Here is a 23,896-nt window from a genome sequence, read left to right as displayed (position 1 = left end):
TTTTTAATTCCTTCTGATAAGGTCTTCGTTGTAATTAAGACCAATCATTTTTTTAACAAAAAACGTTGATTCTATTTAGTGGGGCATTCTCTATGAAGAAATTTTATTAACATAATTATGTTATCGTTAAGATTTTTGTGTTTAAAAAATGGTCGTGAAAAATGTTGTTTGCTCAATAAAGAGTAAATTGCAAATGCAAATTTTGCCAATGAACATTCCACTAAGGAACAGGGGCACACTTCTCACATATCAATGAGTGCCGTCCGAGTCAAGTTTAAGCTCAATGACAAGGAGCCTCCTTTTTATAGCCGACTCCGAACGGCGTGCCACAGTGCGACACCTCTTTGGAGAGAAGTTTTACATGGCGTAGTAGCTCACAAATGTTGCCAGCATTAGGAGGGGAAAACCACCTCTGAAAATTTTTTCTGATGGTCTCGTCAGGATTCAAACCCAGGCGTTCAGCGTCATAGGCGGACAAGCTAACCTCTGCGCTACGGCGGTAGAGTAAATTGCTAAAATAAAAAAAAAATTTAACCAATAGAGTGCTTGCCATATTAAAATGTTGGTCTAAATTAAAAATTTTGGACCCTTAAAAAATATTTTGTATTTGAAATAAAATTAATTTAAAGCTTTGGATAAATTAGTATTTCTTTTTCTTTACTATTTTCATAAACAACACCATTGCTATAAATGTTACTATTACAAATATTATCATTAACCACATCCAACACTTCCACGCGTTTCGAGAGTGGTCTTCTAGCTTCTCCGTTTCCTTATTTAAGGCACTTATGTTACGATCGGTCATACCAGCCGATCGCGACATCATTTCCGTGTCTTTTTTAATTATTTTATTGGCTGTTTCTGTTTGTTCCTTTAAATTTCTCGTTAAAGAAAGCATATGCTCAGTGATTTTCTCTTGATTGTCCCGAATGAATTTAACTGCCTCACTTTGGTCCCCGCTACTTTCCTCTAAAGGTTTCCTTCTTCTTAACGAATCTTCTTGAAGTAACTCCTTGCGTAGTTCAACATATTGTTTTGATTGATTCAACTGATTCATTTCTTTTAAAACAGCATCACCTGTATCGCCAGCATCTTTGGCTCTTTTCGCACGGCTGGCTGGAGGACTGTCTATGTAATGCGTCAACATCTTTAATTGTTGCAGTCTTTCAGTATATTCGTGTATTTTATCCCCGCTGTGAGGACTAGAATTAAAACCCTTTTTATTATTGAGGGAATAGTCATACCCACGAAATATTTACTTACTCCGCCATGTTTCCAAGCTCTTCGATCATAGTATCTAACGATTTAATGAACTTCTTCAGGCGCCAGAAGTTTGTCTCGTCTTTAGCCAACTCTTCACAATTGGCTAGCAAAGTGCGAATATTAACATTAAGTTTAGTTGAGCTGTTACTTAGCAACATTTTTTTTTAAACAATGGAAACTGTAACAAAAAATAAAAACAAGACCCTTTGATGTCTACTTGTAATAAACAGGTGGAATTTGTCTGAATACTCCCTAAGTACCGACTTGGGACATCGGTGTTTGTCACTATTATCGGCATTGCTAAAACCCATGGTAGAATTAAGAGGTAATTCATTAGCACAACACCAAAAAAAATCATCCCCAATGAGACTACCTTGATTGGCAAATTCCGTATATTAAATAAAATGTCAAAACGGCTTTAGAAATAAAATTTGTTTTACAACTTATCTTCTTCAAATGTGTTTTATATTTGTATTTTCATCATTATAACACTGTTTTGTTGCTTATTATTTTCTGCGAAATCAAAACAAAAATAAAAAAATTTTACTCAGCTGTTCGCATGACTTCACCTTAGACTGTGTGTAGAATGGTAGCAAAGTTGTAGGGATAATAAAAATATGACGTTAAGTGTGGTGAATAATTTTAGATTAGCCCAGGGGCTGGTAAGATTTTTGACAGCATAGCTAATTTTGATGTTTCATTCAAGACAAATTTTCCCAGGTAGTGTACAGCAAACCGTAGCGCAGAAGTTGGCATGTCCGCCTATGACGCTGAACGCCTGGTTCGAGACCATCAGGAAACATTTTCAGCGGTGGCTTTCCTCTCCTAATGCTGGCAACATTTGTGAGGTACTATGCCATGTAAAACTTCTCTTCAAAGAGGTGTAGCACCACGGCACTCCGTTCGGGCTCGGCTATAAAAAGGTGGCCCCTTATCATTGAGTTTAAACTTGAATCGCACTCATTGATATGTAGAAGTTGCCCCTGTTCCTTAGTGGAATGTTCGTGGGCAAAATTTGCATTTGTATTTCTACACACACGTTTCTGACGGAATAAGTTAACCAACTTTCAAACATATGATTTGAATATGTTTGCTATCAAAAATTGTTTTGCAGTCCGTAAATAAATTATTTTTTGATTTTAATATTAAACAACATTATTAAGAAATTCTACTGAAATTAACTTTGGAAATGACATAAATAAGCCGATTTTTAGAAATTAGTGTGAAGCAAAAGCGCATGGTATGTAATTCAACCCAAAGAACGTATGTGGGCGCATTTGATTGCTTAAGCACGCATAAGTGCTTCGCGTAGTATGTAACTTCAACTTTAAAAAGGTGGTCTCACGCAAACAGCTCTTAACAGCCGGCCGGGTTTAACAGTATTTAGATGTCAGATTTTTATTTACATTCTCTTTGTTGTTATCGTCTTTCTCGCATATTCTCCGCTCATGCACACAAATTTGAACACACGCACACAAATTTGTTTGCGTGTGTTAGCAAAACGACGATCAGTTTTTTGAGACCACCTTTGTTTCGCCATGAATCGACACGAGCACACGATGAGTAAGATAATAACGTGCCGTATAAACTGCCTATAAGTTAATCCAGCGCATCACGTAACATCTGATTTACTACTTTTGCATACAACTATGTGAAAGAACCGTTAGATGCCGCATTTCAATATAATAAATATAGGGTTAATATGCGAATTTGAGTAATTGATTAAAAATAAATAGAAATGTTCGAAAATTCGTATTATAGCCACAACAATACGTTTAGGTCACCAACTATTCCCATCATACGGGCACATGAGACTTTACCGATTGCCTTTGGTTCTAATAGCTCACATTCCCATTCCAAACAAGAAGAGGTAAGTCTATCGAAATACCAACCTAAACAACCCGGCATCTCAAAGATCTGATCAGTGGTTTGCGGTGTTCGTATGTAGGTCGTTTTCTATTTTTAAGTTTGCAAAATCTGTCATGCTCGTACACCTATTTAAATGCGCTTCATACTGTTTGCAGAAGAAGGTTAATAATAACAACTTGATATGTGAGTATTTGGACGATATTTTCCTGTCCTTAAAGGAAGCAGAATTAAGGCGTCGCACTATATGGTTTCGCTCTCAACAAATTGAATGCCGTCCAGCACTGATTCAGTCAATGAAATCTGCTTCGGAAAAACACAATCTCGCCAGAACTACTTTACACTTGGGTAAATTTTTGTACAACTTACGTTTATATCGTTTGCACATACATATCACATTCCTAGTTCAATTTGTACTTTTTTTAGCAACTTACTTACTTGATGGCTTCATGGATAAGTATATAATACGTTCGGACAAATTAAATCTTTCCGCCGTAGCTTGCCTTCTGCTGGCGGCAAAAATTGAAGAGGCTGACATGGATATGCCAAAATTTGATGATCTGAATAAATTGATGGATGAAGAAAATGGCTATAGCTTAAAAGATTTCAAAAATGTCGAAAAAAAAGTGCTGGACACTTTTGAATTCGATATTATACGACCGACAGCGGCTACGTTTGCTGAATATTTTGCCAACAGTATTTTAATTTTGCAAGACTTTCATATGTTCCGTAACCACTGGTATAACGAGATGGCTCTAGATCATCTTCACTACAATCACCCGTTGACCATATCCAAACCGCAAAGAGAACCAGATTGCATAGCACCTACACGACACCTAGTCATATGTACCCCCTGTCCATATAGCACGTACGAAGAAATGCTAAGTACAGTCGGTCAAACGTATTTTCAATTAATAGACGTTTCTTTAAACTGTAAGTAGACATTTTTTGATTTTTAAACATTTTGGATATTTGATGTCATTCTGAGGATGCCCTGCTGGGGTGGAATCCTGAAACAGACGACAAGTATTTACTTCTAAGTAAAAGAAGACAAATGTCGTACAGTGCCGACTTTAAATAAATTTGCCAGTATGAGCTCCAAAGTCGGCTTAATCGCCCACACCCTTAACTCGTATTACTGAGTCGCCTTAAAAGGCTTCGCGTTCACAAGTTCATGGGTGAATCGCAGTTTTTTACAGCCAAGACAACTGAGCTTTCATGCCCTCTTACTCCACTATGGCCCAGAACCCAAACGTTACAAATAGCGGTATGCCCAGAGACGGCATCAGTTGCTTTTCTACACTCCAAAACTGTCCTTGACCTCATTGACTTGGTTGCTAATGCCTTAATGGACAATTTACTGTCCGCAATAATATTCAATACTCGAAGTTCTTGCGTTAATGCGATACTGACGAACTGAACAGATTTGCATTTTTCAACGCAATACTCCTCAACGCCCAAAAGCCTTAAGGTAGATCTACATGATCTAGAGCGCTACAAGAGAGAAACTCTAGATCAAGCGGCTTATCAAGCGGGTCTAGACAACGTGCATGATGTATGTCTCGATTGTGACCAGGCCTAGCCAGACTTACCCGACTCAGACTGAAATCTGGATCTGGATACTAAACAGAATCAAGCAAACGAAAGATAAACACAACAAACAAGACAACGCCTCATATTTCTGATTTGACTTGTTTGCTCCTTTAAATGCCCTTATTAAAATGTCATAATTTTGATCCAGATTCGTACATAGAAACGATTGATGACGACTATTACCCATTCCCATGGTAGCCGGTTGCATGTACTGGATTAGTACGATGGAGTCCTCCATTGGCGAGGGCTTCCGCCTCAGTGTACAACACACTGCTAATGCAAAAAAAAAATGCAAATTTTGCCCATGTACATTCCACTAAGGAACAGGGGCTAAATTTTGCCCATGAACATTCCACTAAGGAACAGGGGCTAACTTCTGAGTGCAGTCCGATTCATGTTTAAGCCCAATGATAAGGGCCTCCTTTTTATAGCCGAGTCCGAACAGCGTGCGACACCTCTTTGGAGAGAAGTTTTATATGGCATAATACCTCACAAATGTTGCCAGCATTAGAAGGGGAAAACCGCTGCTGAAAATTTTTTCTGAAGATCTCGCAAGGATTCGAACCCAGGTGTTCAGCGTCATAGGCGGACATGCTAACCGCTGTGCTACAGTGGCGTCCAGAACACCCTGCTACAACAATTATATCGGTATATTCGGTTTATTCGATTCGCGACCTTTCAAACACATTCAAATAAAAAAATAATCAAATAATTTGGAATGGTTAATCAATTAATCGCTTGTATGTTACAAAGCCTGAACAACATACGAATTGTTTCATTTCCCTGCACTCATGTCACTTAATATGCAAAATTTCTTCGATTGCGATTAGAACTTATTGCCCTAGCGACTTAGGAATTTCAATCGGAAGATCTTATAAACGGGACCAATTTACCCTACAAATCAAATCGACATACATATATGTATGTATTTAAAAAGTTCGAACGGATTTTTATGGTCATTCGAACGATGACGTTCTTTCAGTAGAAATACACTGACAAAAATCGGTTGATCGATTTAAAATCTTCAATTAGACTAGACCTTTTCGAGAAGTCACTTATGTGATGTAGAAGTGACAGATTCTAAGCGATATGCAAGGCTTTTACTTTTTCAGTTTTTTTCATCAAATTTTGTTTTATATCGATAAATCGATTAATGGACAACAGTATATTCCGGTTAAACGTTGAAACTGAATTTCAAATAACGATTAATCGAAAAATACAAATAAATGCACACTTTAATAAAACCCAAAAATAAATAAAAAAAAAATCGAACGCACTTTCCACTAGACAAAGAAGTATTTAAAGAAAGCATATATTGACATCTATTTTCTATTTTTTGACATCTATTTTCAAGTTGTCTTCCTTCACTTGATGTTTTCGCCAGAGCGTTGGTCTTCCCCGTTTGATTGTACCATTTGGTTACTAGATTCTGGCATTCGAGCAAGGCAATTCATTTCTTTAATCCAGCTTAAATTGCTACGCGAATATTGTTGTGTTTTATTTTAGTATTATATAGTGTACATCACGATTAATCGGTTCTTATTATCTATTATTGCATGATACCAGTGCAACTTTGCACAGAGCATTCAATGAAAAAGAAGATGACCCAATAAAAAGTTTTACTACTACATCTGACTTGAACAGGATAGGACTATAATAAAACACAGCATTACGAGCTTACTCACCTCCAGGATCTTAACGAGGATAGCCACCTCCACATGCAAATGTGGCTACAACTACACAACAAGGGGTTGTTTTCATAAATTGCAGAGAAGAAGTTGTCAGGTTTCAGACAGTCGGGACGCAGATATCGCATTATTCCGTTTGTCTACCTTCAACTTAGCCAAATAGTGGTATTATGATTCGTTTAACTTTGCTAACGTCGTCAGACAGCTCGTACAGCTCATGGTTCGTACGACCCGATATTCTCCAATTCTGCAGACTGGTCCATAAATTTGGAGGCCACCGTAGCACAGAGGTTAGCATGTCCGCTTATGATGCTTAATATCTGAGTTCGAACACTGGTAAGAACATCATAACATTTTTTCAGCTGTGGTGATCCCCGCCGTTCGTACTCGGCTATAAAAAGGTATCTTAACATTGAGCTAAAACTTGAATCGGGCAGCACTCATTGATATGAAAAAAATTGCCCCTGTTTTTTAATGGAATGTTCGAAGAAAAATTTGCATTTTTGGTCCATAAATGTTACAAAGTATATTCTCTCGAAACACTCCAAGTACTGATCTGGTCTGCTTTCGGAATGTCTTGTTGAATGGCTTCGGAATTTCTTATTGAATGGCGTCTCTGAACATCCAGATAATCCATGGATTTCAAGCTGATGAATGAAAAAGATACGACTCCTGAAAAATTCGTTCAAAAATTCCGTTCACACAGCTAATTGATGTTATCTATTTTTTTTAGATAAGATTAGATTTATTTCTTTGTTTTCACATACAATAAGATAACAATGATTTTATGTTGTAGTTTTTGTTGTAGCAGTGTGTTGTACACTGAGCCGGCAGCCCTTGCCGATGAAGGAATCCATCGGGTCAATCCGGTACGTTCAACAGGCTGCCATGGGACTGAAAATGATTTTATACTTGAAGGTAGACAAACGGAATAATGCGATATCTGCGTCCCGACTGTCTGAAACCTGACAACTTCTTCTCTGCAATTTATGAAAACAACCCCTTGTTGTGTTGTTGTAGCCACATTTGCATGTGGAGGTGGCGATCCTCGTCAAGCTCCTGTAGGTGAGCAAGCTCGTTTTGGTCCAAAGGACCGTTCGCTGCGGGAACAGGGTGGCCATTGGTTATTTAAAGGCCCCAATAACTCGCCTTGTCATATTGAGCATCATAGGCACTCAGTATTTGTGCAAGAACCGGTGCCGCCCGGTCTCTCACGTGACTGCCGTTGCAGCTACTCCGTATGGAACATTCCACTATCCGCAACCTGTAGACGCGCCCGGTAGCTCGCAGCTAAGCTGCTCATGACAGCAATGAACACCACACAGATCGGACCTCATTGTTCCTGCTGGTGTGGTGCTCACACAGTAGCAAGGGCTGCCACCTTGCCGATGAAGGACTCCATCGGGTCAATCCGCACACGTACAACCAACTGCCATGCGATTGTATTTCTAGTCGTTGAGTGCTTCTAGATTCACATTTACTAAACAGTTCACTTCCCTAGCAGAGTAAGGCAGTAAATACGATTTAGCCAGAAGGAGACGTATGTATCGTAAAAAATGTGTTTGGCACAGAGTGCTTACCATACCAAATATTTTTCCAGTAGTCCTAATAATATGATCGGACCATGTAGGAGGGTTATTCAAAATGATCCCAAGATTTTTAGCTTTTTCAACAAGCTGTATGTGCTGGTTGTTGTTGTTGTTGTTGTTGTTGTAGCAGTGTGTTGTACACTGAGGCGGCAGCCCTTGCCGATGAAGGACTTCATCGGGTCAATCCGGTACGTACAACCGGCTGCCTTGGGATTGCCTGTATGTGCTGGTGACTCATTGATATGCGATCATCAGTAATTACCCTATGGTTACGATTTGAAATTAAGAGACAATTTAATTGTTAGGTTTTATTTGAAGGTAATTGGCATGAGCCCAGTTGAAAATTATATCCAAATCTTAATTATTTCTACGAATCCTCGACGCATTCCAGTTTTAGAAAAGCTTAAGTAGAGCTGGACATCATCAGCATATATATGGATAAAAGAGTATGTGAGCAGGGCGGGAAGGTCGTTGATATACATTGAGAAAAGCCGTGGTCCCAGAATCGAGCCCTTTGTTTATTTGTAGAGATTTGTTCATTTCGATTGCAACAGATTGAGTTCTTTGACAGACGTAGTTTTTAACTAACAACACAGCAGAGACAGTTTTAGGCACAGCAATCATGATTAACACTGTTAAAAGTGTTTGAATGATCCAACAGTACAAGTGATGTCGCCCATCATTTAAATTCGATCTTATATCTTCGGTGCCATCTATTAAAGCAGTTTCGAGTCGGTAACCACAGCGATTCACGTCGATTCTGATTGCTCGGTATTCTTCATGGAGTAATGGAGATTAAAATGCTTCCATCGTCTATAAGCTAAAGGGTCGATTATGGATAGCAAACAGAGAATAGCAGCAAGCCACTTTAAAATGAGTTCACACGATAGACATGAAGTGAATGACACGCTCACACCTTATACCAGCAATCCCATGGCAGCAGGTTGTACGCACCGGATTGACCCGATGGAACTCCTTATCGGCAAGGGGTGCCGCCTCTGTACGTGTTCGTCTTTTTTCGTCATGGCACATCCCAGATTGTTTTCTCCGCACTCTTCTGGTCCGTGCCGGGATTGAAAAGAACCCCGGACCCTGGTTCTGTTCGGTTTGTCAGAACCGCCCCCACCATCGGTCGGTTTCGGTGAGGTGTAACCGGGGCATGGAGTGGGTACATTTCCGATCTTGCTCTGGACTGACTTCACTATGGGAGTATAGTCATACTGGATATGTTGCAAGGTGCTGTGCGAATATAGCCAGCAGTGGGTCACAAGCGTCGTCGTCATCGCCTTCTGTGTCCTTATCGTAGGACTATGTGACCCTCCCGACCTCTCCCGTGCGGCAATATACGCAACGGCATCATCCCAGTCCCAATATTGCCAGGCCAGTGCCGGGAAGTGTATCATTTTTGCAACTAAACTGCAACGGTCTCCGTGGCAAGATCGATGAGATTATGGATTTTATAGTTCGGAAGAGCATATTGGTTGCAGCGATCCAGGAGACAAAGATGACCAACACCTGCAGCTTGAACAGTTGTCACGGATACAATGTGCTACGTAAGGATCGCTCAAGGAATGGAAGTAGGAGATTGGCCTTCGTGGTACACCATTCCGTTCAATATAGACCCATCTCGCCTGCGCCTGGCGCTAGAGACCCCTACATGGAGTGCTAAGGGATAGCAGTCAGGTCCGGTACTGCCAAGATAGAGCTATACAACGTGTAAATACCATCGGTTTGTAGCTGTATCCCAATTAATGGCCAAGCTTACAACCCCGACATAAGTGGGTTACTATCTGGCCATAATCGTCCGGTTCTAGGGGACTTTAATGCGCTTCACACTTCATGGCATTTTCCCCTAGGTAACGACCAGCATGGCAGAGCAGATTAAAAGCTCAACGTTTTGCACGGTGAATGAGGACACCCCCACTAGGATTACGAGGAGGTGCAGCAGCTCGCCAGACATCTCCATTGCATCCCCTGATCTCCTGAGTGACGTATCCTGGCAAGCCGTCATCTCTTTGGGGTCAGACCACCTCCTCATAATTCGACCCCACCATCGGCCGACCACCCGACTTCATAACGTTTAAGGGCCGGACGTTTATCAATCAGAAGAAGGGCGATAGGGCTGGCTTCAGAGAGTATACCCTGACGGAATCTCTACACTGATGTTGAAGAATCTGGATTTACCCTGAGTTAAGTACCTTACTACTGTCCACAACCTGTCTTTTAACACTCTTGTAGTTCCCGATGTCTGGAAAATGGGCAGAGTGATCCCGCTACTGAAGCCTGGAAAGGACCCGAGTTTGGGGGAGTCGTACAGACCGATCTCCCTCCTCTCCCCAGCAGCAATGACGCTTGAGGCATTATTCCTCTCGAGCTTCTTCGGAGAATTTCCATTCGCCTAGCATCTACATGGATTTCGAAGACTGCATAGCACAACAACTGCCTTGCATGCCATCACTGCACACATTTTTTTTAATTTTTAATTTGCTCATTTATTAGTCAAGTCGTTAGAATTTCAATTCACTTATTCATTCATTAGAATTTCAATTCAATTCATTAAAGTTTTCTTAAAAATAAATCAGGAATTAAATACTACTCAAAAATAGTTAATCACATAAATTAAACTAATATTACCAAAAATAATTTATAGTACATATAAAAAAAAGTTACCATTAAAACTTCTCTTAAAAAATAAATAAGGAATTTACTACTACTCAATTTGCCGTGGCTTCGATCAGCGCAGACCATGTGATAGGACGGTCCTCGTGGCACTGGACCTATCAAAAGCATTCGACAGCCATGGCAAACTATTTGAGGCCATCGCCAACACGTCCTTCCAGCCAGGCAGAAACGCTAGTTCGCGAATTATCTGTGTGGTCGCCAGTCATTTGTGAAATTTAAGGATAAGAAGTCGGAGCACCGTAGGGTGAAACAGGGAGTTCTCCAAGGTGGGGTGATATCTCCGGAACTGTTTAACCTCTACCTGTCCTCCATTCCACCCCCTCCAGACGGCATAGAGATCGTATCATATTCGGACGATTGTACGATCATGACATTAGGTCCCACCCATTGTTGACATCTGCGATTGGTTGAACGTCTACCTCAACAAACTTGCCTCATATTTTGCTGCAAGAAAGCTGAAGATATCTACCACCAAATCTTTAGCCACATTGTTCATTACAAATACGCGTGAGGTGAATACTGAGCTGACTGTGATAGTCGAGGGAGAAATTATTCCGACCATCAAGTGTGGCAAAATACTTGGCGTCACATTTGACAGCTCTTACACATTCTCCCCACATGCCACAGCAATTTGCGATAAAGTCAGAAGTAGAAACAAGGTCCTCAAGTAATTTGCTGGCAGCACTTGGGAGGCAGACAAATAAATCTTGTTGACCACGTACAAAGCAATTGGCCAATTGGCCGGTCTGTGGTAAGTTATGCTGCGCCAGGATGGCCTCGTCAGCTTTGTGACACGCAGTGGAATAATACTCAGATCTGTCAGAATGCCGCCAAAACTACATGCTGTCTAAGCAATACCCTTTGGGCTGTTATCGCAGATCCAAATGTCCGACACTGTAATTGAAAACACATCCATTGAACGATTGCTGAAACGTTCGATCAATACTTACTCTATTGTCATATGAAGAGCGTTTCTAGCTTACATTGTTTTGATGTGACATGCATAACAGGCACTTGCTTTGCCACAAGTGGCATTTGAGTGCCAAATTTAGGTTTCATGCAGTTCTCTGATAGCAACCCAACTCCAGTTGCGTTGCCAACGGGCAAATTTGTAATAAAAATTTACATTTCTTTATTGAATTGCATATTCTTTTCACAATTTACTTAGTAGCTAAATGTTCAAAACACTGATATTGACTGCACTTGACAAAAATTTCCAACGTCATATAAATTTTTATATCAAGGTTTTATCTCCTGGCAATGCAACTGCAGTTGAGTTGCAATCCATAATCGACCCATAAATCTCGTTTATCAATTAACTTCGAGGTCGTGGGGTGCAGACAGATACGGTACAACGAAGAAGATACAGTACATTTTCATTAAGAAAACTAATGAGCAATTAGCTCATTAGTTGTGCAATTAAGGCGCTAATAACCATATACACTCAGTATTTAAACGAGATTCGGTGCCGCACGGGCCCTCACTTAGACTTTCCACTCGATACCGGTTATTGTCCTTGACTGCAATGGAAGTTACTCCTTATTTCTACAGAGCATTGAACTATCCGCAACCTGCGAAAGCGCCCTCTTCCGACCTGAGCTTCTCAAAACTACGCTGAACGCCACAAAGGTCGGAGCCCAAGAGATCTTTGAAGAAAAGCACCACTGTAATGTTCAATCAGTAGCTAGAAGTTTCTGCTGCGATGTTCTAATGACCTTGCGAGATATTCAATGGTTAAACTCTGATAAACATTGCGAATTTGTAACATAGATTACAAAATTGTCCATGAATATTCCTTTAAGGAGAACCGGAGATACTTCTCACATATCAATAAGAGCTGTCTGATTCAAGTTCAAGAGCTCAATGATAAGGGATCTCATTTTTTGCCGAATCCGAAGCGACATACATTATTACCGAAATTTTACACGGCAAAATATATGGCATTAGTGGAGTGAATAACAACCGCTGACAATTTTTTTCTATGTTTTCGCCAGAATGCAAACCCAGACGATGTGACCTCCAATTTCAAAAGACATTGTGTATATTTCTATGAGAACAGGATTGTCGGTGTCTTTAACTTTGCAAATTCTTTTTTGAATTTCTGTGGTTGGGGAGCGAAAGATTTTAGTTAACTTTATATTATATTTGTTAATTTAATTTAGATTTAGCTTTTTCTTAAGAATGCCTCTGGTTGTGTTATCAATGCAATATTTTTATGGGGCTTAAAGGCGTTATATATCAAAAAATGGTTTGTAAAAATGAAATGAAAAACTTTAAGATGATTATGTGGTTATCGCTGATGTTGTATTTTTTTAAAAAGTGTCGTGTTGCGTTAATTGAAGTTGTGTTATTAATAACAACTTGTGTGTTTATTTTGGATTTGACAATGGCCAGTTTCCAGGAAAAAAGTCATTTTGTCCATATATTTTTCATTAAATGTTTTTTTTTTTTACTAAAATTACCTTTAAAGTAAAAAAACTAAAGCATTTGCGATTTTTTGTATTGCAGATTTGAAGTTTGCTAATGATCGGCCATCCATTATTGCCGCATCATGTATAGCGGCAGCGCGACAACTTCACGGCATCTTTCCCATATGGTCACCATATCTTATTAAATTAACTTCCTACACAGCAGATATTATATCGCCACTTGTCGAAAATATTTTAGCAATTTACCGTTTGCACTGCAAAAGTGAAAATTTGCAGTATTGTCAAGCACCAACTACACCCGTCAATAATGGAACTTCCACTTACGTCAACGTTTTGTGCGGCAGTTCGGATTCTGGCCATATATCAGAAAGTGATATAAAGTCTATGAAATCTGATATGGAAGACGACATCGACAATTGCGATAAAGATTTAGCAATCACGGATACAGAAGATGATTCACCCTTCCACTGTCTTGAATATTCGTTATTGCCAAAAAGAAGACGCCTGTTCTAATATATCCAAGCGGCAGCAGTTTTATTGTTAATGCATTTTTATTTTAATAATTTTCAGCCAATTTGCTCCTCTTTATGTTTCTTTCATCCATTTATCCTTTTTAATGGAATTTAAATTGTTTACGTTAGAGAAAAACTTAATTTTAAATTACGTTGTGTCAAATTAATGAATTTAAAACTAATAATTTCGTAAATTACTCATTGGAACAAAGAACCGTTTACAAGAAAAACTGAATAGTTGCTGAAAAAAGAGGCAAAAATAGAAAACAAGTTTGCATCGCGAATCCTAAAAGTGGGCTACTGTAATTACCCCCTTCAGAAAATTTTTGTAAATGTTCGTCTGACGACTACTCGTTGTATTTTAAGTTATATTCACCCTTATTCCTGTTGTCGAAGGCGAATTTCACATTTCGTGCTATTCTGTAACTTATTCGCCTTCGACAATTTAATAATAGAAAAATATTGCGGTAATAAAAAAAAAAATAATATTAACGTAGGTGTCATACTAAAGATCCCTCTTTTTTTATTCCTTTTTTTTTCCCAAAAAGGATCAAAAACACATTTAAAGTTAAACTGAAGCCTATCAAAATATTCGACAGAAATTTTCGCCGAACAATTCTACTACCGATCTATAAATACACCAAAACCCAAGTAGCCGTATTTACAAACATTTTCGATAAAAACTTATGTTTTTAGATGAATCCGATGCAATTTTTAAAAATTCAAAAACTCGTGTCCTCTATTTTTCCTTTTTCTCTCTAAACCAATTCAGTTTTTTTGCAACAATTTTCGAAAAATTTAGATTTTGTTTGCGGTGATTTTTTTTTTGGTCAAAAAGGAATAACGTGCCTTGTGCTCCAAATATATTACAAAATGTGTATGTCTTTCAAAGTGCCTCATCTAACATATCCGAACGAGCAGTATTTAATTTTATTCTAATTGTTTTCATCCTCCTTTTTTTAATGAACTTCAAACACTTTGCGTCAAAGGAAAACATTATTTCAACTAACATTGTCTCAAATAATATATGCTTGAATTATAAACTATTAATTTCTTAACTTATTTTGGTTTAATAAAAGCAGATGTATCATATGCCGTGTGTTTTAAATAAAATCTCAACATTTATATGTTAATCTTTGAAAAGGTGTGCGCCATATGTGGCTAATTTGTTTACTTATTCTTCCTACAAAGTAATTGGAGTATCAAATCGGCTGTCTTGATCAGTACTAAACCAAACTAACAAGCAGGGTACGTTCAAGGTTGTTGTTGTCGTTGTAGCCACTATATAAAGTTCAACAGGCCTTGTGGCACTAGCCCACAAGTGCTTCTGAAAAGTTGTTTACCACCATTAATTAGATCTTTGCGCGCCAGTAGCAAAAAAACGGTTGAAAAATTCCTTCATCAAATTGATGTTTAATGTTTAATTTTGTATCATTTGGCTCCCAATTTGGGGGCTGAATTACTGCATACGTGAACGAGTAAAATCGTTCGAAATCTGCCATTTGTGAATTATGTAATTTATATTGAACGAGAATTATTGAAATTTAAGTTAGCGAATGTTTAATTTATTAATCGCAATTTTTAAAAATGTTGTATTAAAATGTTTGTTAAAGAAATAGCATCCATTTAATACGATGTGAAGATTCATTCGATATGAAAGTGTACTCGATCACGTAGCAATCCCATTGCAGCCGGTTGACCCGATGGAGTCCTTCATCTGCCATGGTTGTCGCCTCAGTGTACAACAGACAACTAAAACAACAACGTATTGGGTAATGTGGCCCCAGTTTTACTGTGGATAATTTTATTCATATCATGAAAGGTCGAATAGCTTAAAAAATTGAATGTTTATTAAATAACTTTACAACATTATTAAAAGGAATAACAAACCCTTAGGTGGGAGAACTTGTCAACAAGAATACAAAATGTTTTTAAATTAGTCTTAGATTTATTTTCAGACTTTTCCAAAAGTTTTAAAATATTTTTATTTGGGAACGGAGCTTTAAATTGAACATTCGGTTCTGCTCTTAGTTTCAATTTCTCCCTTTCAACTCTTGAAATATTTTGTGCATATCATCCAAAATGAAACCAAAAAAGTTTTTCATCACATGGGACTTTTTTAAAGGGAAAAGCGAAGATGAAACCAAGAACTGACCAGATTGTCATGGAAAGTGGAAAGCACTTGTATTAAATGCTCCGAACGACTAAAAAATAAAGAAAGCATCCAGTACTATCCAAAAAACACAACATTCTAACAGCGGCACTTTTAACATGACTCACACGTACATGTTATGCGTATATACAAACGTTTGCTTATCTAGAAATATAGAAAACCTTAATTGTTGGCATTTTATTCATCGTTTTGTTTTAGATTGCAAATAGAATTGAATCCAAACAATGATTTGGACTTAACTCTTGTAAAAGTTCTTAGTATTGATACGAATAAGAAAACATAACATATACATTTAAACTTTTTTATGTACAGTGAGCGTCAAAATAAAGTGTACAAGCATATGTATGTTACGCTCACTACATACATATGATGGTTTACCTGATAACCTTCAAAGTGGTATAGACTTATACAGTGTCATTTCCAAAGTATATTGAAATGTGTCCAGTAACTAATGTTAAAGGATAGAAGTAATACATTCTTCGGGTTGTTTGAAAACAATTAACCAACAATTAAAATTTTCACAGATCACAGGAATGTTTTTCTTTATAAACAGCGCACATTTACATCAGTTATATATCTATTCACAGTTATGTATTACGGACTATGAATTATCGTGTATAGTTACTTTAACACTCATCGTTGCATATCTCGGCGTTTCAATATATCAAATATGACATCAGAAGAATTTTCCTTATTCGGAGATCCGTCTCCATCGTCGTCATCAGTATCAGTTTCTTCCAGCAATGGAACAGTCAAAGAGGAATGATTTTTTGTTGAATTAAAAGCAAAATTGGAAGAGTCCCCTGTTTGTTGGCTAGGGGGGCTCAACGAAGCCTCATTATAGTGGAGGTCAAAGGAATCATCGTCACCAGACAAATTGATTTCTTCATTCTTCGTTAAAGATGAATATTTGTGAACAATATGGCAGCAGATTCCAGCTAAACAAACAACCAATCCTAGAGAATTGATTAAAGTAAGTTGGTCGCCATTGTATTCGACAGCCAAAGCCAATTGGAATATATCCTAGAATTAAAAGTCATTCATGAGTTTTATCAAATTCTTTGAAGCACACTACTTCTAAAAAAGCAACATGTCGCCTCAATGTTGTTCAGTTCCAAATGCCTTTTTCGTTTTTAAGAATACCCAAATTTCGGACACGTGATAAAAAGGAGGCCGTTTATCATAGAGCTTAAACTTTAATCGGACTGCACTCATTGATATGAGAGAAGTATCCCCTGTTCCTTAATGGAATGTTCATGGGAAATATAGATGTAGTAGTATAGTAGTGGCTTTCAAATAAATGTAGACTTTAATCTATCTAAAAGAGAAAGGTAAACTATTTTTGGATGATTCTGAAAGAACGTATATAAGCTTCGACTATAGTGACAGTCGGCTATAAGATCCACTTACACAATTAAGTGTGGCTTATCAAAAAGTTAAAAAGGTATTCGGAACAAAATAGCGATAAGTCGACAGAATGTCTTTCTGAAGTTGCCGTAGATTTGTGCAAAATAGTTAAAGTTTGTTTTACTGAAATTACCTTAAAAATACCGGCTATGGACAAAGTCAAGCTCGAAGTTTTAGCTAGTACCATAAACTCACTTATTTCCATACAGAACGCCATAACTGCACCGAATGTAATTTTCAATATAACCATGTATATATCATTTGTTGAATACTCATCCCACTTGTCCAGAACAGCTAGGAAAAGTTTGCCTGCGGATGAGTAAGTAAATTAAATATTGTGCTGGCATATATTTTGAAAGACAGACACACACACACCCTCAAATACTAAAACAAAAGGTAAAATTGCCAAAATCATCCATGGTTGCATATGATAAATCATATCTATAGGATTGTGAAGACCCAACTTAGATTTTTGCATTAGAAATTGCGCTAAACTCCAACGAACACCACCACTTAGCGACGCAACTAGTATGAATATAAATCCTAACGTATGAAATTGTGTTGATTTATACGTGAACATAAAAAGTCCCAAGGCTATTAGCGAAACGATAAAAACCAACGACCAACTCTGCAAAACATATGGTAAAAAAAAGAAAAAAATATAAAACAAGACAGTTTAGAACGTTACCACTTGCCTATTGTACATTTGCTTCCTTACCTTCTTTTCTAGGCCTAACATAATGGCAAATATCAGTATAAAAACAATCGTGGACGACTTTGTCATTGTATATAATGATATCGGCACCAACTCCAAGCCCCAGTTCGAGAATCCGATATCAATGCCGCTAGCTAGGCCGGTGGGTGCCATTTTTCGGACCGACACGCGCCAATCTAATTGGATTCTCGATTTGCCCACAATGCACTTGTATGTCGCACGAACACAGCTTGCCATTATAAGTTTTATCACCAAGTGATAGGTTACAATACTCAGTGGAAACTTTAGTTTTTTTATTAATGCTGAAATGATATTTTATTAGTTCTGGTTTCAATATCTCGTCTTTGAATATACAAATGTACCTTTCTGATAAAAAGTCAAGCATATTGATAAAAATAGATATAGTAGTATTGTCGCTAAAGAACAAATAGCCATCTGCATTAATCGAGAATCATTAAGGCGATCTCTTAAGGTAACATTAGTAGATGGGGTCGTCGACGACGCCGTGTGATGTAAATAACCATTATCCTTTGAGTGCTCTTGAGCCACCACCTCTTCATCACTATCGGGGCTGAATCTTATTCTACTGCTCTCGTTGCTCAATACGATTTCTTCATGCCCATCATCTTCGAACGTCCGGGATGAGGCAACTTCTTGACTACTGAGCCGGGAGTACTTGTGAGAATCATATCGCGCTTGGGCCATGGTTTTGCCACTTTTGTCGTAATTCGGTTATCTGCAGCGATGTGATACTGACAAGTTGTAATAAACAAATTATTCCTTGCACAATACTGTTTCCCTGCAGAAACGTAACCACGACCGGACTCTCAAACAACCAAGCTATGTGTACCATATGTTTCGTTGGAATCCGATGTATTTGTTTGCCTGTCCTTTGCTCCTTCTAATTTTTGTGTATTTAATTTATTAACTTTATTACTCATATCTGATAGCAGAAGATATTTCTTTCCACTACCAACAACAATTACCAATAATCTTTTGTTTACATTTGCTGGCAATTATCGGCTATTGCCAATCAATATGAAAGTCAATGCAAAAACTGCAGTTGTTTGTAAATGTCATATATCTTAGTCAGAAACAAATTTACTTTGTTTTTAGATTGATACAACAATTTTACATTTAATTATTCAATTTAGTATTAACGTCGGTGAATATTTCCGAGAACTTTTAACTGTTGACGCTGGCAAAATGTCATGACAGATAAAAACAGGTAAAGTCAAGGTATATTAAATTGAAAGGTATAGTCAGATGTCCGACAACAAAAATTGGGATACAACTCTGTTCAACTAAGATGTCAAAGCAGGGCGGATTTAAAAAGGGTTGTCTCATGAACAGCTGTTAACAACCGACCAGGTTTGACAGTATTAAGATGTAAGATTTTTGTTAGCATTCTCTTTTTGTTCTCTCTCGCATATTCTCTGTTCATGTACGCACACAAATTTCTTTATGTGTGTTGGCAAAACGTCGATCAGCTAGATGGCAAGATTGCAGATTGTACCATATGATTTGTGGTTGTTGTACAAATGAGACCACCTTTAATGGTTTCGCTATGATGTCAAAGCAAATCTTAACACATAGAAATGTCTAAACTTTCGAATTTCTAATTCAAAACCATGTTTACACTTGGACAATATATATGCTGAACGTTATTAAGATGCAGTTCATAACAAAAACTCTGTCAAAAACATCCCTGTTGACAAATGTAAATCACATGGTACAATTAAGAGGTAGGGTCATTAGCACAACAACAAAAATGTACCCCCAAAGAAACTACCTTGAACGGCAAATGTCAGTGTTTGTAGAAATAAACTTTGTTTTACAACTTATCTTCTTCAAATTTGAATTTTCATCATTATAACACTGTTTTGTTGATTATGTGTGCAATATCGAATCAAATAGAACATCTTTCTAAGATACTAGAAAAAAAATCACACACAAACAACGAAAAATGGCGCGAACTAGCAGCATTCACAAAATCAGAGGGCAAAATTCACTGATTTTGACAGATAGTCCACTCAATGTTTTGTTGTTGGGCAACTGCCAATACATAAATATATATTTGTTGGTACTCTATTCGGCTTTTCACGTGAACAATTGTCAAACTCCATATAGAAAAATGTGTGAAAAACTAAAATAAAAAAATAGCGTTGAGCTTTTGTTTGGAGCTTCGCGTTGCAAAAATGCAACTCTGCACACAAATTCCACAAAAGCAACGCGGAAATGTCAACAAATTTTCAATTTTGACCCTTGAAAGTGAGCGTTATTCTGTGATGCCACACAGGAAGTAATGTTTTTGGTCGTCAAAGTTAAAAATTGTTTAACTTCTGCTTGTTCCCTTTTTAACATTTGTTTGCAAAGTTGCATTTTCAACCCAACGCACCTCAATGCGCTTATTTTTTTAGGCCTCAATGCTGATGAGGACAAGATTGTAATGAAATGTAAATGTTTTAAATCCGGATATATCTCAAAGAATCTATTGCAGTTGGAACAAACAAAAGTCTTACACAATTAAGTTGAGTATTCTGCTCATTTTTTCGGGCGGAATGCTTGCTGTTTTTTATTTACCAGTCTAGCGGACTCGCTAGCTTATGCATAAATAAAACGCTCTTTCCGCTAAATGCTTTATACTTTAACGCTGGTAACACTGACACCCATCTGACATAATTAAATATCAACAAAACAAACAAAATAAGTCATTTTAGTTAAAAATATATGTTTCTCGGAGTTCATAAATGTGATTTTATTAAAATCCTTCAGAATGTTTAATCATTGAATGAAAATGATGAGGCTAAAAATAACTTACTGTTTCAAATTTTAGCGAAATCGGTTAAAAAATAAAGCTTTTATCGGCTTCAGACCCTTTATCGGCAGATCGGTCTATATGACAGCTATATCTAAATATAGTCCGATCTGTACCATATCAGAATTGGATGTTGGGATGCTTAAAACTGCGCACTATTCTAAATTTGAATGTGAGCAAATCAACTTATTTGAGGAGATTTGCAGCAAATCTCCTTCCAAATTCAAATGCAACACGGCGTTTGTATTGAATACCGGTTATTATGGGGATTTTTGGGCAGCACTTTTTTTTACATCTGACAATTTCTTCCTGAAATTATAAAATTTAGTAGTAATTTAATAAAATCGTTTAACAAACTTAATTGCTGACCACAATGTATATGCTGAACACAATAAAATTGCTGTCAAAAACGCCACTGTTATCAAATAAAAACCGAATAAATCGTAGTGAAAAGGGGTTTTGGAGATTATCTCAAATCAAGTGGATTTGGAATCATGTGATCATATGATGGAATCCGCCATCTTGCCATCAAGCTGATCGACTTGTCATCAATCTGATCGGCCATATCAATATATAGTCCGATAAAGCCAATCTTCGAACTTAACATGTTTATAGACAAAAAAAGAATCTGCAAAGTTTCAGCTCAATGTTTCTTTTTTTGAAGACTGTAGCGTGATTTCAACAGGCAGACGGACGGACATGGCTAGATCTTCTTAGATCAAGAATATATATACTTTATAGAGTCGATAATGAATATTTCCATGTCTTGCAAACGGAATGACAAAACGACTATACCCCCATCCTTCGGTGGTGGGTATAAAAAGATGTCACATTTTTGTTGCATTCTCTTTGATGTTATCTTTTTTCTCACATATTTTCTGCTATGTACACACAAGATATATTCATATACAGATGGTTGCAGTTGCCCAACAACAAAATATTGAGTGCAGTATCTGTCAAAATCAATGATTAGTAAAACTCTGTACTAATTCGCGCCATTTTTCGCTGTTTGTGTGTGTTTTGCTTCTTAACATAATAGATACACACAACCAAAACTCGTTGAAAGATAGTGCACTTTGCGAGAAAAAATTGTACTCAGCTGTTTACGGTACACTACTTGGTATTTATGTCATGATGTACACACACTTCCTACACACATAATCGTAAAAATCGTTAAATATGCAATTTCAATTAATTTTAAAACACATGCAAATTAAAATTGTTTTATATACATAACCAATATTGGTATGAAATGTAATTAGTATATAAAAAAATAAAATTATATTAATGCTACAGCAGAATCGTTTCGACAATTTTTTAAAAGTTGATACGGGTAAACTTATTTTTAAATCAATTGGCAAGTTATAAGTTATTCCTTCTATATAATCTATGCGCTGTTTTGACTTTTGCAAACGGTATCGTGGGACACGCATGTTTACTCCATTTCTGGCATTGAAAATTGCCGCTGTCAACTAGAAAACTAGTAAGTGTGTTGGCTTGTTGGCCACTGATGGCGGGGTGTAAGTCGGCGGATAAACCTATATTTAATGACATCAGAATTGAATTTAATAACCAATATTGGTATGAAATGTAATTAGTATATAAAAAAATAAAATTATATTAATGCTACAGCAGAATCGTTTCGACAATTTTTTAAAAGTTGATATGGGTAAACTTATTTTTAAATCAATTGGCAAGTTATAAGTTATTCCTTCTATATAATCTATGCGCTGTTTTGACTTTTGCAAACGGTATCGTGGGACACGCATGTTTACTCCATTTCTGGCATTGAAAATTGCCGCTGTCAACTAGAAAACTAGTAAGTGTGTTGGCTTGTTGGCCACTGATGGCGGGGTGTAAGTCGGCGGATAAACCTATATTTAATGACATCAGAATTGAATTTAATGGCAGCGGGAACGAATTCGGATTCGGTGGCAACGGGTTTAATGGCAGTGACAACAGAATTGATGCCCGCGACTTTGTAGCAGCGGATATGACGGCTGTAGATTCGTTGACAGCAGAATTGTTGTCCATGGTTTCGGGTTTGATAGCAGTGGCAGCAGGATATGGTGGCAGCGGATTTGACGGCAGTGGTAGCAGAATTGATGTCCATGGATTCGGTGCCAGCATATTTAATGGTAGTTACAGCAGGCTTGATGGTCTCACATTTGGTGGCAGTGGGCTGGATGACAGCAGAATTGACGTCCATGGATTCGGTTTCAGCGGGTTTGATGGTAATGGCAGCAGGATTGATGACTATGGATTCAGTGTCATCGATTTCAATGGCACTGACAGCAGGATAGATGGCTGCAAATATGGTGCCAGCGGCAGTATAGACCGCGTAGTTGGCTCAAAGTTGCCGTTGTGGAATTTTAATTCCAGCGGCATTCAACGTATTATTTATCGATAGTCGGCTTGAACGTAAATCCATTCGTATCTCTCGATATATAAAAGATCTTGTTTTTTGCACCCCCCACCTGACAATTGTAGTGATCCCTTTTCCGATGACTGCGTTATTTTCGAAAAATTAAACGCCTGTAAGTTCTTGTTTACTACGAAATCACAATCAATTCATTTATTAGCGGAAACAGCATTGCTCCGCCATCTTAGAGTTGCCATACTATATACAGATTTATATTATATTACCATATTTTTAGAAATTATTATATAGAGTCATAACCACCACTCAATAATTGCTTTTTACTTTGCAATTAAAATTAAATAAATTATATTTTATGGGGAGATAAAAAACATGCTCTTTCTGTTTTCCTTGATTTTTTTATCTACCCACGTCACTTTGTGTTTTTTTATGATAGAAGCGAGGCATATATTTGACTCATTCTCGCTTCCTTTCACAATGAATATGTGTGCAAAAGACCGGAATATAATTTTGATCAATGCACAATTTATACTATTAAATATCAATTTAATTCGTAACGTTGCGTCCAACAGCATCTTTGAAAAAATACGGTCCAATGATTCCACCAGCGTACAAACCACACCAAACAGTGCATTTTTCGGGATGCATGGGCAGTTCTTGAACGGCTTCTGGTTGCTCTTCACTCCAAATGCGGCAATTTTGCTTATTTACGTAGCCATTCAACCAGAAATGAGCCTCATCGCTGAACAAAATTTGTCAAAATTTGAACACATTTCGAACC

General features: G+C 37.5%; 3 protein-coding genes across 5 annotated transcripts; 1 reads left to right on the top strand and 2 right to left on the bottom strand.

Moving 5' to 3' along the window:
* Positions 1-630: 630 nt before the first annotated feature.
* Positions 631-1,500, bottom strand: LOC106095844 (vesicle transport protein USE1). The gene is made up of 2 exons (XM_013263246.2): positions 1,264-1,500; positions 631-1,202 (listed from the first exon to the last, which is right to left on the bottom strand). Exons 1-2 carry the CDS (start codon positions 1,419-1,421, stop codon positions 641-643), a joined length of 720 nt encoding a protein of 239 aa, XP_013118700.1. The 5' UTR covers positions 1,422-1,500; the 3' UTR covers positions 631-640.
* Positions 1,501-2,441: 941 nt separating this feature from the next.
* LOC106095842 (cyclin-J) lies at positions 2,442-13,635 on the top strand. 3 transcript variants are annotated; one of them, XM_013263244.2, is made up of 4 exons: positions 2,442-3,133; positions 3,291-3,477; positions 3,535-4,062; positions 13,190-13,635. In XM_013263244.2, the coding sequence occupies exons 1-4, from the start codon at positions 3,002-3,004 to the stop codon at positions 13,621-13,623; spliced, it is 1,281 nt and encodes a 426-aa protein (XP_013118698.2). In that variant the 5' UTR covers positions 2,442-3,001; the 3' UTR covers positions 13,624-13,635. The 3 variants fall into 3 exon arrangements, with proteins under 3 accessions (XP_013118698.2, XP_013118697.2, XP_013118699.2); XM_013263243.2 differs by having other exon boundaries at positions 3,288-3,477; XM_013263245.2 differs by having other exon boundaries at positions 2,448-3,133; positions 3,288-3,477; positions 3,556-4,062.
* A 1,755-nt stretch (positions 13,636-15,390) lies between these two features.
* Positions 15,391-19,141, bottom strand: LOC106095841 (solute carrier family 35 member C2). The gene is made up of 5 exons (XM_013263242.2): positions 18,280-19,141; positions 17,921-18,219; positions 17,578-17,830; positions 17,336-17,511; positions 15,391-16,818 (listed from the first exon to the last, which is right to left on the bottom strand). The coding sequence occupies exons 1-5, from the start codon at positions 18,620-18,622 to the stop codon at positions 16,429-16,431; spliced, it is 1,461 nt and encodes a 486-aa protein (XP_013118696.2). The 5' UTR covers positions 18,623-19,141; the 3' UTR covers positions 15,391-16,428.
* Positions 19,142-23,896: the final 4,755 nt, after the last annotated feature.

This window comes from Stomoxys calcitrans, chromosome 1 (assembly GCF_963082655.1).
Source record: "Stomoxys calcitrans chromosome 1, idStoCalc2.1, whole genome shotgun sequence".
In the NCBI taxonomy this organism is placed as follows: Eukaryota; Metazoa; Arthropoda; class Insecta; order Diptera; family Muscidae; genus Stomoxys; species Stomoxys calcitrans.
This window is presented reverse-complemented; position numbering and strand designations above follow the sequence as displayed.

Excerpts from the sequence above, each read along its gene's own strand:
- LOC106095844 (XM_013263246.2), bottom strand. The coding sequence starts at position 1,421 with ATGTTGCTAAGTAACAGCTCAACTAAACTTAATGTTAATATTCGCACT. Across the intron at positions 1,203-1,263 it reads GAGCTTGGAAACATGGCGGA|TCCTCACAGCGGGGATAAAA; the intron begins GTAAGTAAATAT and ends TTTTAATTCTAG.
- LOC106095842 (XM_013263243.2), top strand. The coding sequence starts at position 3,002 with ATGTTCGAAAATTCGTATTATAGCCACAACAATACGTTTAGGTCACCA. Across the intron at positions 3,134-3,287 it reads CCCATTCCAAACAAGAAGAG|AAGAAGGTTAATAATAACAA; the intron begins GTAAGTCTATCG and ends TACTGTTTGCAG. Across the intron at positions 4,063-13,189 it reads AATAGACGTTTCTTTAAACT|ATTTGAAGTTTGCTAATGAT; the intron begins GTAAGTAGACAT and ends TTTGTATTGCAG.
- LOC106095841 (XM_013263242.2), bottom strand. The coding sequence starts at position 18,622 with ATGGCCCAAGCGCGATATGATTCTCACAAGTACTCCCGGCTCAGTAGT. Across the intron at positions 17,512-17,577 it reads TTTTGTTTTAGTATTTGAGG|GCAAACTTTTCCTAGCTGTT; the intron begins GTGTGTGTGTGT and ends ACTCATCCGCAG. Across the intron at positions 16,819-17,335 it reads CCATAGCCGGTATTTTTAAG|GATATATTCCAATTGGCTTT; the intron begins GTAATTTCAGTA and ends TTTTAATTCTAG.